We start from the raw sequence: 12401 nt of genomic DNA, 5'->3' as shown, positions 1-12401 counted from the left end.
GCATTTCCCATGCTTCATTGAATGACAGCACAGGTGTGCTACATCTGATGTCATTAGGGATTTCCTCTCGTCAAATATATGATTGAACAAGGATCCTATAACCAAAAGTTTCACTTTTCATTAAATTGTTGCATTCGCATATTCATGTTTCTCATATTGAGGAACCTTTGAAATGTCATGAGTGGGATGATCTCAAAAGAAATGAGTAAAGTGTGTAGGATTTGAAGCACAGCCTAGAAATGGATAAAACTAATAATTGCTGAAACTAGTGAATCATGTCATGTTTAGGTATTAACACTTAATTACCTTTTTCCAACACCAGCTATATTGTTTAATGTTTAACGATTTATCAACATTCACAATGCAGAAAGTTATTCCCTCCCTCTATGGGGAATGAAGGTTTAAGAGGTGCCACAACCAATTACCTACTGTCAACAGATGGTGTTTTTAGCAGACACTGCATCTTACACTGTGTGTAATGGGGTGTACTACATGCACCACTGAACCAAATAGTAACAACTATGCAGAACTGTGAGGTGGGGCTGATTTTCAGGTAAAAAAAAACTGCAGACTAGAAAAACATAGTCCATGGTCATTTATTTCTAAAGTGAAATCATACTACTTAAAACTTCTGCCATTCACTTAAGAAGCAATCATCAGCACTCAAAAGCTTGCCCTCAGAAGAGATAACCAGAGCTGAAAGATATCCCTATGAAATCACATTTGTGTCAAAATACACAGAATTTGAGGTTCATTACCATCCAGTGCTGTTTTGTTATTGGAGGTTACATCTCAGTACAATGTGGCAATAACAGATTAGTAGAACTAGGACGCCACCTTCTGGAGAGAAACAAGGCTTTTTGTCCCAGAAAACTGACGCTTACTGGATATTTCCTCTTTTATTTATTTATATTTTCCTCATTTTCTGTAAATCCTGGGATGGTTGTCTATGGAAAATCCCAGTAGCAATTTCTGAAATACTCAGACCAGCCTGTCTGGACCCAAACAAGCCCCGTTCAGTCACTTAAATCACCTTTCTTCTCCCTTCTTATGCTTGCTTTGAACTTCAGCAGCCTGTCTTATCCCTGTCTACATGCCTGCATTGAGTTGCTGCCATGTGATTGGCTGATTAGATATTTGCATGAACGAGCAGTTAAACAGGTGTACCTAATGAAGTGACTGGTAAGTGTATATGCATTTGTCTTCCCCCAGTATTATGACCTCTTGATGCATAACTGTAGAAAGTCTATACATAGGACTGCAAGAAGCTCTGAAAAGATGATTTATTTCACATCCTTGTACAAAAATGCAACTGTGGTAAGTTCAAGGCTTTTTCAACGAATTCTTTACAAAAACGGACAACTTAAACATTATTCTCCCCTCTTAATGATTCAAACAGTGCTAAATCTGATTCAAAATCATCAGCTACAGTGTCAACCGTGTTCAGCAACTTCCTTTCCTTTTCCTTCTCCAGTGGCTTAGAGAAATGTTACCTGCTGCATGGCACTTCTAGCATCTTTTCGTAAAAAGTGATATCAAGCTGTTTGTAAACCTCAGCTGCATCAGGAAGCATCATGGAAACATGGAGAAAAAAGGAAATCACTGAACAGTGATGAGACAGAGCCAGTGCGAGACTGTCAGTGCAGTCAGTCTAATTTCTTGAGCAAGGTCAGTGCTTTCAATCCTTAACCCTTGTGTGGTGCTCAGGTATGTGGGACCCGTTTTCAATATTCAACCAAAAGAAAAATTGTGGGATTATTTTAACCTCTGACTCCTTGGCGTTGGCTCATTTTCTGTGAAGAACATATGAAATAAGACATTTTCAATGACTTTACACTGTACACCATGGTTCTCTGCTCAGAAAGAGAAATTTGGGAAGATAATGAAAAGGAAGATTTTTTCCAAATTTGAAGATAACATTTCTGTCAATTCCAAGGCTGAGAGTCAGCACGTTCACATAGACAATAAACCATTATTATCCAATTTCTGGATTACTCAAATCCTCATGGAAACAGCACAAACCAATATTATGCTCTATTGCAGCATAATATTGGTTTATGCTGTATTATATTATTACACATAATCTTGACCAGTGGCAGATGCATGGTTTATAAATTCTTATCACTTTCTGCTCATTACTGAGTAGCAAAAACATGAACACCACACAAGGGTTAATGGTTGTTGGTTATATCAAAAGATTGCATTTATCCATTTTAGTTGGGCCTCAAATGTGTTTGATGTCCTCTGTCGATCCACATTTTTGGAGAGTCTTGCCTTAGCCCATGAGGTATCCTCTGAGGAGACAAAATAATTTATTAAGAAAATGCCAGTTTCAGTTCAGAGAAGTAGAATTGAGAACAGATTGATGTGAAAACAAACTTACGGCAGCTTCATGCGCATGAACACTCTGGCCATGAAGAAGCTGAGGAGAACGCTGACAAAACCGATGAAGAGCAACAGGAAGCGGTTGAGTTTGGGAATGTTTGGGGCATTGGAGCGGTCCAAGATTATAAAGCCCAGGCCTCCCATAGTGAACAGGAAACTGGAAGCCAGTCCTTCCATAATGTACTGACCATTTACTCTGAAAAACAAACGTTTATACATTAGATATGCATTTTTTATTATCTTAAATACATCACAAACTGGCCTCTTGCTTTAGCTGTAGTTTGTCGAGGTGCTCCCTATGTTGTGACACACATACCTGTATGCCAAAAAGGCCACTGGTCGCTGGTGTCCATGCTCATCAGTCATTGAACCCACACTTGGTGGTTCTACGATAACATCGTAGATGATGCCTATGACGTAGGGGAAAATTAAAAAGTCATCAATAGACCATTACAAAACATAACGTTGGTACCGACGTCTGGTAGTGTTAAATACAGCAGAGCTACTCAATCTGATTGGGGTAATGGTATTTCCACTACCAAAGGACATTTATATCGAGTGGATAATAACATTATTTTGAATGTCAAATAGACCAAGATGCATTCTGGTGCGAGCTTAATTGATAAGTTAGCCGAACTTACTTACTCGTTCATTGTGTTAATTGAATTAATGCTAACAAGCGGTTTCACAAATGCATCCAAACGCTACAATATCTGGCATTATTTCAGTCGCAAATGAATGAGCTTAAGCTATTTTAAATGATGCCTTAAGCAGTGTAGATTTAATGCTAATAAATAGCAGTCTTTCATGAAACGTTAGCTTAGCAGATACATTACCTCCTGTGATGAGAAAGTAGGACACGATAACGACCGCATACACAGTCATAGCCGACGGCATATGCAGCCATGATGGTTTCTTCAGTTTTACATTTGGGCATTCCAGCACAGTAAACGGTATGCTGTATAATGTCTCCATAGTTTATAAAGAAATTGTCTAACACTGCAGAACAAGCGCTGACGCTGGCCGAGATCCGTCTGCGCAGCGACTATGTTGACGTGTCCCGGAAGTACTTTTGTAAAAAAAAAAAAATGTTTTAATGTCTATTGTTTCTACAAAGCGTTACATATATGTCAATTGGCGTTTTAGTGTGAAATGCAATTTTAATTAAAAAAAAAAAAAACTTAATAGTTACATTAACTTTTTGCGCTACATTGGCCATAGACTGTATGACACTGGCAAGAACTGTGCGTGACGCAGATTTAAAGAGACAGTGATTATTTAGAAAATTCAGTCAGATTGCTTCTCAAGTACTTTCCACATTTTCTTTTTATCAAGGTTTAACCCTCTATGCCTGGTACACATTATGAGGCCAGTTAGGAAAAAATATTTGGAGTGTTTTTTTGTTGTTTTCTTGAAATAGACTAAATAAACATAATCTGATTTTTTTGGGGGAATTTTCTGGGATTTGTTACCTGTTGCCATGTGTGGAAATTATAAACAATAAGACATAAAGTTCACTATAATAGTAGACTATGGCCTACAGGGTATAGTAATAGCCTGTACCTTACTTTACTGCAACCAACATCAAATATATCTTTGTTAAATTGTAAGGATCAAAACAAAATTATGATGAATGGTATGATTTTGAACATTATATATATACCTAAACACACACACTACCAATATCTCATGCTGCCATGCTGATTCCATAATGGTTCATTGTTCCCTCGAGGCAACACAGCAATTTTCCATTATGGTACGTTGTTGCCTCAGGGCAACAGTTGCACTTTAACAAGTTTCCATTATTCAATTATAAAACTAAATTGCATGAAACTATCGAAAATGAAGGTTTACTCACCTATTAGTAGGAATATTTTTTCCAGACGGAAAAGGGCAACAAAATTATGTTTTGAGTGCTTTTTTTTTTTTTGTGGCGCAAAATGGCAAAGCTGTTTCCTTTGGAAAAGTCTGCAAAAAAGGGTTACAATATGGCCTCCTAGAGGTTTTGTGTCAAATTAATGCATAGCTAGTGGTTCCCTATACTCTTCCCTCTTTTTTAAAGTATTGCATCACTCAAAAACATGCATTGTAGAAATTTGAAAGGCCAAAAATGGGTATGTTGCCCGTACCATAGAGGGTTAATGGAGAAAGGGGTATGGACGTTTCTACATTTAATGGATGAATATAGAAATACTTTGAATTATAGTATATTAAAATAGGATTGCTCATATAGACAATTTTCTTAAGTTATCTGTGCTTTTAAAAACATATACTAATGTATTGGGATTCTGGGGGCCCACAGTGAGAACCATCCAATACAATTATAATACCTATGCAGTTTTATTGGGACAATGGAAAAGATTGATAAAATGTTTGCCACGGGTCCGACTTGAAGTGACCACACACTTACAGAAGGGGTCCTTCTGTCATTTTGATGGAAAGATAGATGGGTGCAGCAAACAGATTTCCCCTGCAGCAATTACTAAAAGTGTGCTCACAATATGGCAATGAACATGATATAAAATTTCATGACAAAAAGAGTAATGTCATGATTTTGAGATGCTGAGAGGGCAGGGGATAAGGTTTTCCTGTCTTCAACCTGTGCGACAACCCTCACAACATGCAAGGAAGTAAATTACTTGGGCCACTTTATTACTTTTCACTTGAGTGATGAGAGATCTAAAGACAGAGCTGCAGCTATACGCTTAGCATGTGCTCTTTCAATGTAAAATGTTCTTTAATTAAAACTTTCAGTATTACTTTGTATACAGCTCATCCCTGGTGGAGCTATAGGAAGAATAGTATGTGAAGGTTTATTGTGGCTTACAATGATGCACTGACGTTGATTCGTGTACTTTAGTGTTCCTACATGTAAGGCACTACGAAAACTGACCCGTCAGAGGCTTTAACAAGTCCATAGACGAGTTGCTTTCAATACTCTTCTGCTCTTTGAAAGCATACACAAAAAATACTTTAATGGTTGGTGAATTGTTGCAATTCTGTATAGGCACAGGGTGTCATTTTTATAGATTTTTTTTATATGGACCCTTCTGCGAGTCTAAAATAAAGATCAATAGGTTGTTTTTTTTCAATCTTTCCCTCCAAAAAATCAAAACAAAAGTATTTCGGTCAGAATTGTGTATCACGGAACCACTTTTTATGGAGTCCTTTTATTCAAAGTTCTGATTACATGTTAATTTAATAACCCTTTATGAAACCAATTATTCAAATCTTTTTCTATCGCCAACTAAAAGTAGAAAAGTATTTTAAAATCTGCATTAAACCTCAATTTATCAGATAAAACACTCATCTCCTCCCTTTTTCATACACCAAGACAGCTCAACAAATACAACAGGAAATGGATTTGTCTGTCATTTTTTTATTGTGGCAATACAAATACACATTTTACTTAGTTTTCTGGCTCTGTGCCTGTGCCTTAAGCACCTTGACGACGATCTTCTGCTCCTCAATCAGGAAAGCACGCTTGATCCTGAGAAAATAAGCAGCGACAAGCATCCCAGATAAATTCTCTTTTCCATGTTTTCAATCAAAAGAGTTTAGATAAGTTTAGATAACGTTGAGCAGTAACAGTAACAACTCGTCACTGTCCATCAAGGCAAATATTGGCATCATTCTTTTCACGAAAACAAGAAGTTCAGGTGATGAAGAGAAAGGCTTCTTACCTGTCACGCACACACTTGGCGCACATGGAGCCTCCGTAGGCCCTGCTAACGTGCTTCTTGGTCTTGGAGAGCCTCATCAGAACCTGAGGTCTAACAGCCCTGATCTACAAGACAGAGCAGAACCACAATGAGACCACAGTAAAAAGAACAGAAGAGAATTAACAAAACAGAGGAAAAAAAAAGTGTTCAAATGCAGAACAGTTTTTAGATAGTCTCCATGCTTGAAGACAACCAAAATTCAAACTGTAAACTCAACAGAGAAAAAAAAGGATATTTGAGGCATCCCTGGAGTTGGAGGATTTTTGCAACATGTTCTGTAATCCAAAGCAAGAAAATACTTCCAATCTGTGATACCATTTCTTCTTCAGATATAGTATGCAATTACACTGTAGCACACTTAACACTGATCTATTCCATGACCACAACTACAGCTTGACTATGATTAAGAAAATATGTTGTTCACTTTGATGTTGCCCTTTGTCTTCAGATGTTAAATTACACTGCAACTTCGGATTTGGAAGTGGACCATAATGTGTCATGAAAGACCTGTATACAATCACTCAAAGATGTATTCAAGTACTGAGGCAAGAGAATTGGTTCACTATTCATCTAACGTGAGAGTTCTCTACTAATTTAAACAGTGCTTTTTTTGGTCTTCTGATTAGTTGCTTTTAAAAACGCCGGCTATAGCAGGTTAGTTAAAAAGTCCATTCCAGTAACATAATTTTTTTTTTTTTCAGCTGGATCCCATCAAGAAACATCCAGCCTCTTAATATATTCTCTGCAAGTCATGTAGTGACACCAGGGTGCTTTTTAACATCCACATGAAAAGGTATTCCAGTTTTAGCTCTTTTCAGTTAGATTTAATTATGTTAAATTTCAGAGAATACCTGTCCAGGCCTACTGTTTAACAAGAGATGGTAAACTAGCATTGTAACTACCATTGTCCATCATCTGTTTCAAATAAAAAAAATAATGACAAATGCAGATAAGGTTTGCAGAACAAGAGATCCTGTTAAGATCATTTGCTTGCCTGCTTTCAGTTCACAGTGGGGTGAGCCAAAAAAAGTAAAAATATAATTTACTTCTGCCTGTAACTTTGATGATGCAAAGCAATTAACACATCTGACAAAATGCTTCTTCACCTGTGACAGCTTGTCAGTAATGCAGCTTAAGTTTAAACCTCAACAAATGATTGCTAAACACTTCTCATATACATCACAGGAAGATTTGCTACTGCCGTATAATTTGATGAGCATCAGAGTGTTAGTAAATACTTAAGCACCAATAAGCCAACAGAAAAAGGCCAGCTTTTTTCTAAACAGCTCAAGAGCTGTGCTGATAATATTGCAGCAATTATAATAAAAAACTTTTTGATCCAGTCCACTTATTCACATTGCATTGTAAGATTCATTGTAGGAAAAAGAAATAGAATTTACCAACTTGTCCTATATATTGTTTTAGAGTAGTTTCATTAACAAAGGTCTGGGAGGAACAAACATTACTATTTTTGCTTTTGACTTTACCAGCCCCATGTGGGCCAAACATAGCTTAAATGCATGCACAGTTTTACTTGAGGCACCACACATTACTGGTGAAAACAAAAGAGCCTTCACCCAAAAAGCTTAGGGTTTACTTACTCCACGCAGTCTTCCTGGGCAGATGCCACATGCCGACTTGGGGGCTTTGCCGACCTTCTTGGTGTACAGGTACACAATACGGTTACCGGGTGTCCGGGACCTGCAGAACAGCACGGGAAATATGATTATGTGTAGCAATTACACAGCTCGTCGTACTTGAAGATGCAATGCGGTTAAGCTTCTCAAACTTCATGTTTAGCTTCCCAAACAAGCAACACAGTAGAGAAACTAACGTTTAAATGTCACTTACAGTCTGGTTTTGTTGGAGGCGGTGTTGTAGGACAACCTACGACGGTAAGTTAAACGCTGCACCATCCTGAAGCTGAAAACAGACAATATTCAGTTCATTAAAAACATGATGCCAGCATGCTAACTCTGCTAGCCGTGCTACAATGTTTCTGCTCAAGACGTTAGTGGGGTCGGCATACATTGGCTTTCGTATACAGGATTCAGCATTTTAACCGAATGTAGTTATTGGAGAATAACGTCTATTTAAATTCGGTATGAAATACATTTTTTGACATATTTGGCTACAGCGACTGCATTGATTTCAGTCTTTAGATAGCGGCCTTAGGGACCCAGGAACGGCATCTTTAAAATGTCTAACAGAAACCACAAACTAATATAATCGTCACATCATTTGAAACAAACATTTGTTCTTAGCATTATCTTTACTTAAAATTAATCACATATTCGTCAAAAAAGTAGGATTACAGCGGATTATAAAATCATAATGTTCCAGAGGAAAGTAGGGCGCCGCCATACCTGCGATGGCCGTAACCGGAAGAGGAAGGAAGAAGGCGGATCTTTCAGGTTAAAGTTCCTCAGTGTCGCCTATTTCTAGACTGCTCCCTGCTGGTGTTTCTTGTTTACTACACATGCAGGCTGACAAGTATGAAACAAATTATATGATGTGATTGTTAAATAGAAAATAATATGAATGATATTATGTTTAAACAGTTTTAGCTAGTAGCTTTATTTTTGGAATGATTATTACACATGCTCTTTTAAAAAACATCAAAATGACGTTAACTATATACAAAAATAAATAAATGCCACACATGGTTTATGTATTTCCTGATCAATCGTTTAGAATTGTTTAATGTAGATTGTGACCATGTTGCATCTTTGATGTTTAAATCTTTTTATTTTATTTTTTATTTTTACATTCAATGTGAGGTCATTCTCCCAAAAATATTAAATCTAATTTATTTCTTAACAACAATAATAATATGTATATACATATATATATACATATATATATATATATATATATATACATATATATATATATATATATATATATAATTAGTCTCAGCTTCTCCTATATCTTCAGTAGTAATTATTTCAGTAGATTCAGTTTCTACAACTCAAGTGTAGTGGCACCCAAATCCAAGAGAGCCCAATTAATGGAGGCAACAAACAGCTGAGAATCTCCAGGAACAGATGTTCATTCTGTAGAACCAATACGGCACAGCTGAATCAGAATAAATTAGCCTCTTGCTTTATTTATCTTCTCATAAGGATAGGACACTTTTATCAAATGAATGAGACTGTGTTAGACATTGTGTCAACACTTCAAACCCTATTTTTTCCCAGTGAGAGGATCCTTTGAACTTGGCAATGAAAATGTGCAAGGAAAGCTTACCATATCTGATTTACATAATTAACACATTTGACTGATCAATCATTCTATGCAATTGTTCAAGCAAGAATGAATCTAACTGAGGTTCTGGAATAAATAACAGACGACCAGTTGACACAATCACACCATCCACTCCAAATCACTCTTGCAAACGGTTTGAACCAGAAATTGCAAGAGGCTTTGTTTTGGATGACTGTATTTAAACACATGGGCCTTTTACTGTTCATTTTGACTTGTCCCTGCAGGAAAGGCACTGGTGTAACAAGTGATGGCAGCGATGGCAGCCTTCCATATACGTGCATGCAGACATGGCTTAGTGACACACCCAAAATTGATCCTAATTAGTGTGATTAGTTGCACCTGTGTTTTTCCTGTTTGTGTAGTCAAAATGTTCACCATGAAAAAAGGCAAAGCAAGAATTTACTCCCCCAAATCCCTTCAAACAACCAATGAGCACTAACTTTTATCTGCAATGTAAATCTGAACAGGGATTGTCCAGTAGATGGCAGTAGTGTATTGCTAGTTTGAGTGAACTGAAAGTTTAAGGTGCCATTGGAGATTCTGTCCCTCAGACTTTGAACCGGGATGCAATGCATCAATATGTTGTAATGCATACAACAACTTTTTGTTGTTGTTGTTGTTGATGATGATGATGTTTTTTTTTAACTTGTGAGGGGTCTTTCCTCTGTCTGTTGACACTGATCTATATACATGCATATACCCCAGTGAGTCACAATTAGTTGCAGCAAAGCCCCGTTAACTAAAATTAAATACTATAATAGAGGAGCTTCTTTGTTGAGCTGTGTTTGACAAGGACGGAAATAGTCTTTGGCAATAAGACCCCATAGTGATGTCATATACATTAAGTGGGTAATAAAGACATAGGTAGAATAAAAGCCCCCTATCAAGTCTAAGAAACTGGTGGTGGTTGTGATGATGAAGATCCTGTCACTGCTCTGGATGTGATGAGTTGTGACATTGATGGCCTTGACCTGTATACTGATGTGATGAGAAGGGGGCTTCTGATGTCCCTGACCTGGGCGTTGATGTGATGTGATGATGAGTGGCTTCAGAGGACCTTGACCAGGTCACAGGCATGATGGCTGGAGGTGAATGTGGTGGAGGAGGGCTGCAACAATTTCACCTAAATGATGCTGACAGCAGCAGGGTGGAGAGCATTTTCAAAACTTAGACAACAGGGACATGATTGGTTGATGAGATCATGGAAAAAGCTGTTGAGAGTGAAGACCCATAATCAGCTGATTGGCAGAAACCGGAAGGGATGGACAAGAGAGAGATCATTTCGAGCAGTTTTCCTGAATGAATTTACTGAGCTGCATTAAGTTTCAGTGTAAACAGCCCCGCAGCTGCTTTAACCCTTTATCGAGTGAAGAACCATATTTGATAACTTCAGTGGATATCAAAATGGGGTCCCCATGTCTCTCTGTTTGGTCATAGAACCACTTGGTCTTGTATGAGGAGAACTTGACTATGACGGCATATTAAGGCCAAGTTTGAATAAAAATAAAAATACAAACCGGGGGGTTTACTAGATCAAAGTGCCTAATCTACAAGAAAAAAATGTGTAGATTTAAGAGATTTAAAGTGGCAAATCTGCTTGAAAAAAATTTCAGATTTACGAGACAAAAATGGGGAAAAAACAAAATTTTTCTCGCAGATCCACCACTTTAAATCTCATAAATCTGCACATTTTTTTCTGGTACATTTGACACCTGAATCTCGTAAACTTTTATTCTCAAAATATTATCCCCCTCTCCCAGGTCCGTATGTTTTTTATTTTTTACACATTCTGGCAGTATGTAATATCCTCCAATATTCTCTAGGGTTGAAATTTGGAATTTGCAAGTATTTCAATGAGTGCCCTATAAAGGGTTAAGCATGATTAACTCTATGCAAACACAATGTACTGTACTGTACTGAACAAAATTCTTTATTAAACTTCCCTGTAAGAAACTTTAAAGAGTCATCTAAAAGTCTCAACTGATTACCCCTTAATCTTGAAAAAAAGTCCTTCAATGGATTAAACATTTCTTTGGAAAACAAGAAGTACAAGCCACGCACACTGACAACCAATATTGAGGTAAAATCTGCAGCCCACACACCGTTGCTCTAAAAATGAGAGAAAAGGCTCAAAATGGCTCCTTATCAAAGAGGTGCTGTGTCACAAACAGACATTTGCCAAGCTCCGCCAACAGATGGTGAGCTTGGCATCCTTTTAGACGAAGCATTTGGCGGAGGCAAAGTTCAGTGACAACACAAGGCTCTGTACACTTTGTTGGCATGTTCCACATCCGTTTTAAGGGCATGAAAATAACTGTATGGTTTTATGCTTAACTTAGCAACAACTCCATATGGGCTAGAGCTGTTTTTTGACAGTGACAAGTTCATTATTGTGCACTGTAGTTTGTAGATGAATCAGTACACTTTTATAAACTATACTACTGAATGATACTTTAATACTTTTGTAAGAGACATCCACCTAGAGTAAAGGCATATAATATCATTGAACAATCCTAACTTTAGTTTCTTGATCAGAAAGGTTATTATTGTTGATGACCTTCAGAAGTTGAAGCTTGTTCTCCATATTCTGTTCACGGATTGATTTGATTATGTACAGATGTGACGCGATCTTCATGAGAATCAAGGTCTTTTTACAAAGGGTGCCAAGGAGATTTGCACCAACTCCAAGAGACACTGAGGCACACACACACACACACACACACACACACACAGTCCAAATAATTAGTAACATCTGCAGGCAGTCTGTCGTAATCTTGTCAGACGTAATTATTCTAAAAGACATCTCAATGGAATATTTAATTCAGATTTGAAGCCAAGAAAATATCAATACATTCCTAATGGTTAGGTCATTTAAAAAGTTTATTGACTTGTCAAGCCATCCGACTTTACTACATTTGGAGGAGTCCCCTCAGCACCACCCTCTCAGTCAGTCTAGTCAAAGAAGAACCATATCACCTTAAGTGCACTTGATTATGCAAGCCTCTCCGACCCCCCTTTCCACATATC

General features: G+C 37.4%; 2 protein-coding genes across 3 annotated transcripts; both read right to left on the bottom strand.

The window, feature by feature from the left end:
* Window positions 1-1269: 1269 nt before the first annotated feature.
* On the bottom strand, window positions 1270-3448 carry ostc (oligosaccharyltransferase complex subunit). Its single transcript, XM_059354979.1, has 4 exons — window positions 3222-3448; window positions 2702-2795; window positions 2384-2581; window positions 1270-2294 (listed from the first exon to the last, which is right to left on the bottom strand). Exons 1-4 carry the CDS (start codon window positions 3358-3360, stop codon window positions 2276-2278), a joined length of 450 nt encoding a protein of 149 aa, XP_059210962.1. The 5' UTR covers window positions 3361-3448; the 3' UTR covers window positions 1270-2275.
* A 2296-nt stretch (window positions 3449-5744) lies between these two features.
* rpl34 (ribosomal protein L34) lies at window positions 5745-8553 on the bottom strand. Of its 2 annotated transcripts, none has more exons than XM_059354890.1 (5): window positions 8474-8553; window positions 7959-8030; window positions 7709-7808; window positions 6069-6172; window positions 5745-5875 (listed from the first exon to the last, which is right to left on the bottom strand). In XM_059354890.1, exons 2-5 carry the CDS (start codon window positions 8021-8023, stop codon window positions 5791-5793), a joined length of 354 nt encoding a protein of 117 aa, XP_059210873.1. In that variant the 5' UTR covers window positions 8024-8030; window positions 8474-8553; the 3' UTR covers window positions 5745-5790. The 2 variants fall into 2 exon arrangements, with proteins under 2 accessions (XP_059210873.1, XP_059210874.1); XM_059354891.1 differs by lacking the exon at window positions 8474-8553 and adding an exon at window positions 8137-8334.
* Window positions 8554-12401: the final 3848 nt, after the last annotated feature.

Source organism: Centropristis striata, chromosome 17 (assembly GCF_030273125.1).
Source record: "Centropristis striata isolate RG_2023a ecotype Rhode Island chromosome 17, C.striata_1.0, whole genome shotgun sequence".
NCBI lineage: Eukaryota > Metazoa > Chordata > Actinopteri > Perciformes > Serranidae > Centropristis > Centropristis striata.
Note: the sequence above shows the minus strand (reverse complement) of the source record. Positions and strands in the feature narration are given on the sequence as shown.

Coding starts and splice junctions, on each gene's coding strand:
- ostc (XM_059354979.1), bottom strand. CDS start 3,360: ATGGAGACATTATACAGCATACCGTTTACTGTGCTGGAATGCCCAAAT. Junction 2,796..3,221: donor CTACTTTCTCATCACAGGAG/GTAATGTATCTG, acceptor CCTACGTCATAG/GCATCATCTACGATGTTATC. Junction 2,582..2,701: donor GTGGCCTTTTTGGCATACAG/GTATGTGTGTCA, acceptor TTTGTTTTTCAG/AGTAAATGGTCAGTACATTA.
- rpl34 (XM_059354890.1), bottom strand. CDS start 8,023: ATGGTGCAGCGTTTAACTTACCGTCGTAGGTTGTCCTACAACACCGCC. Junction 6,173..7,708: donor GCCCAGGAAGACTGCGTGGA/GTAAGTAAACCC, acceptor TCTGTCTTGTAG/ATCAGGGCTGTTAGACCTCA. Junction 5,876..6,068: donor GCCAAGTGTGTGCGTGACAG/GTAAGAAGCCTT, acceptor TTATTTTCTCAG/GATCAAGCGTGCTTTCCTGA.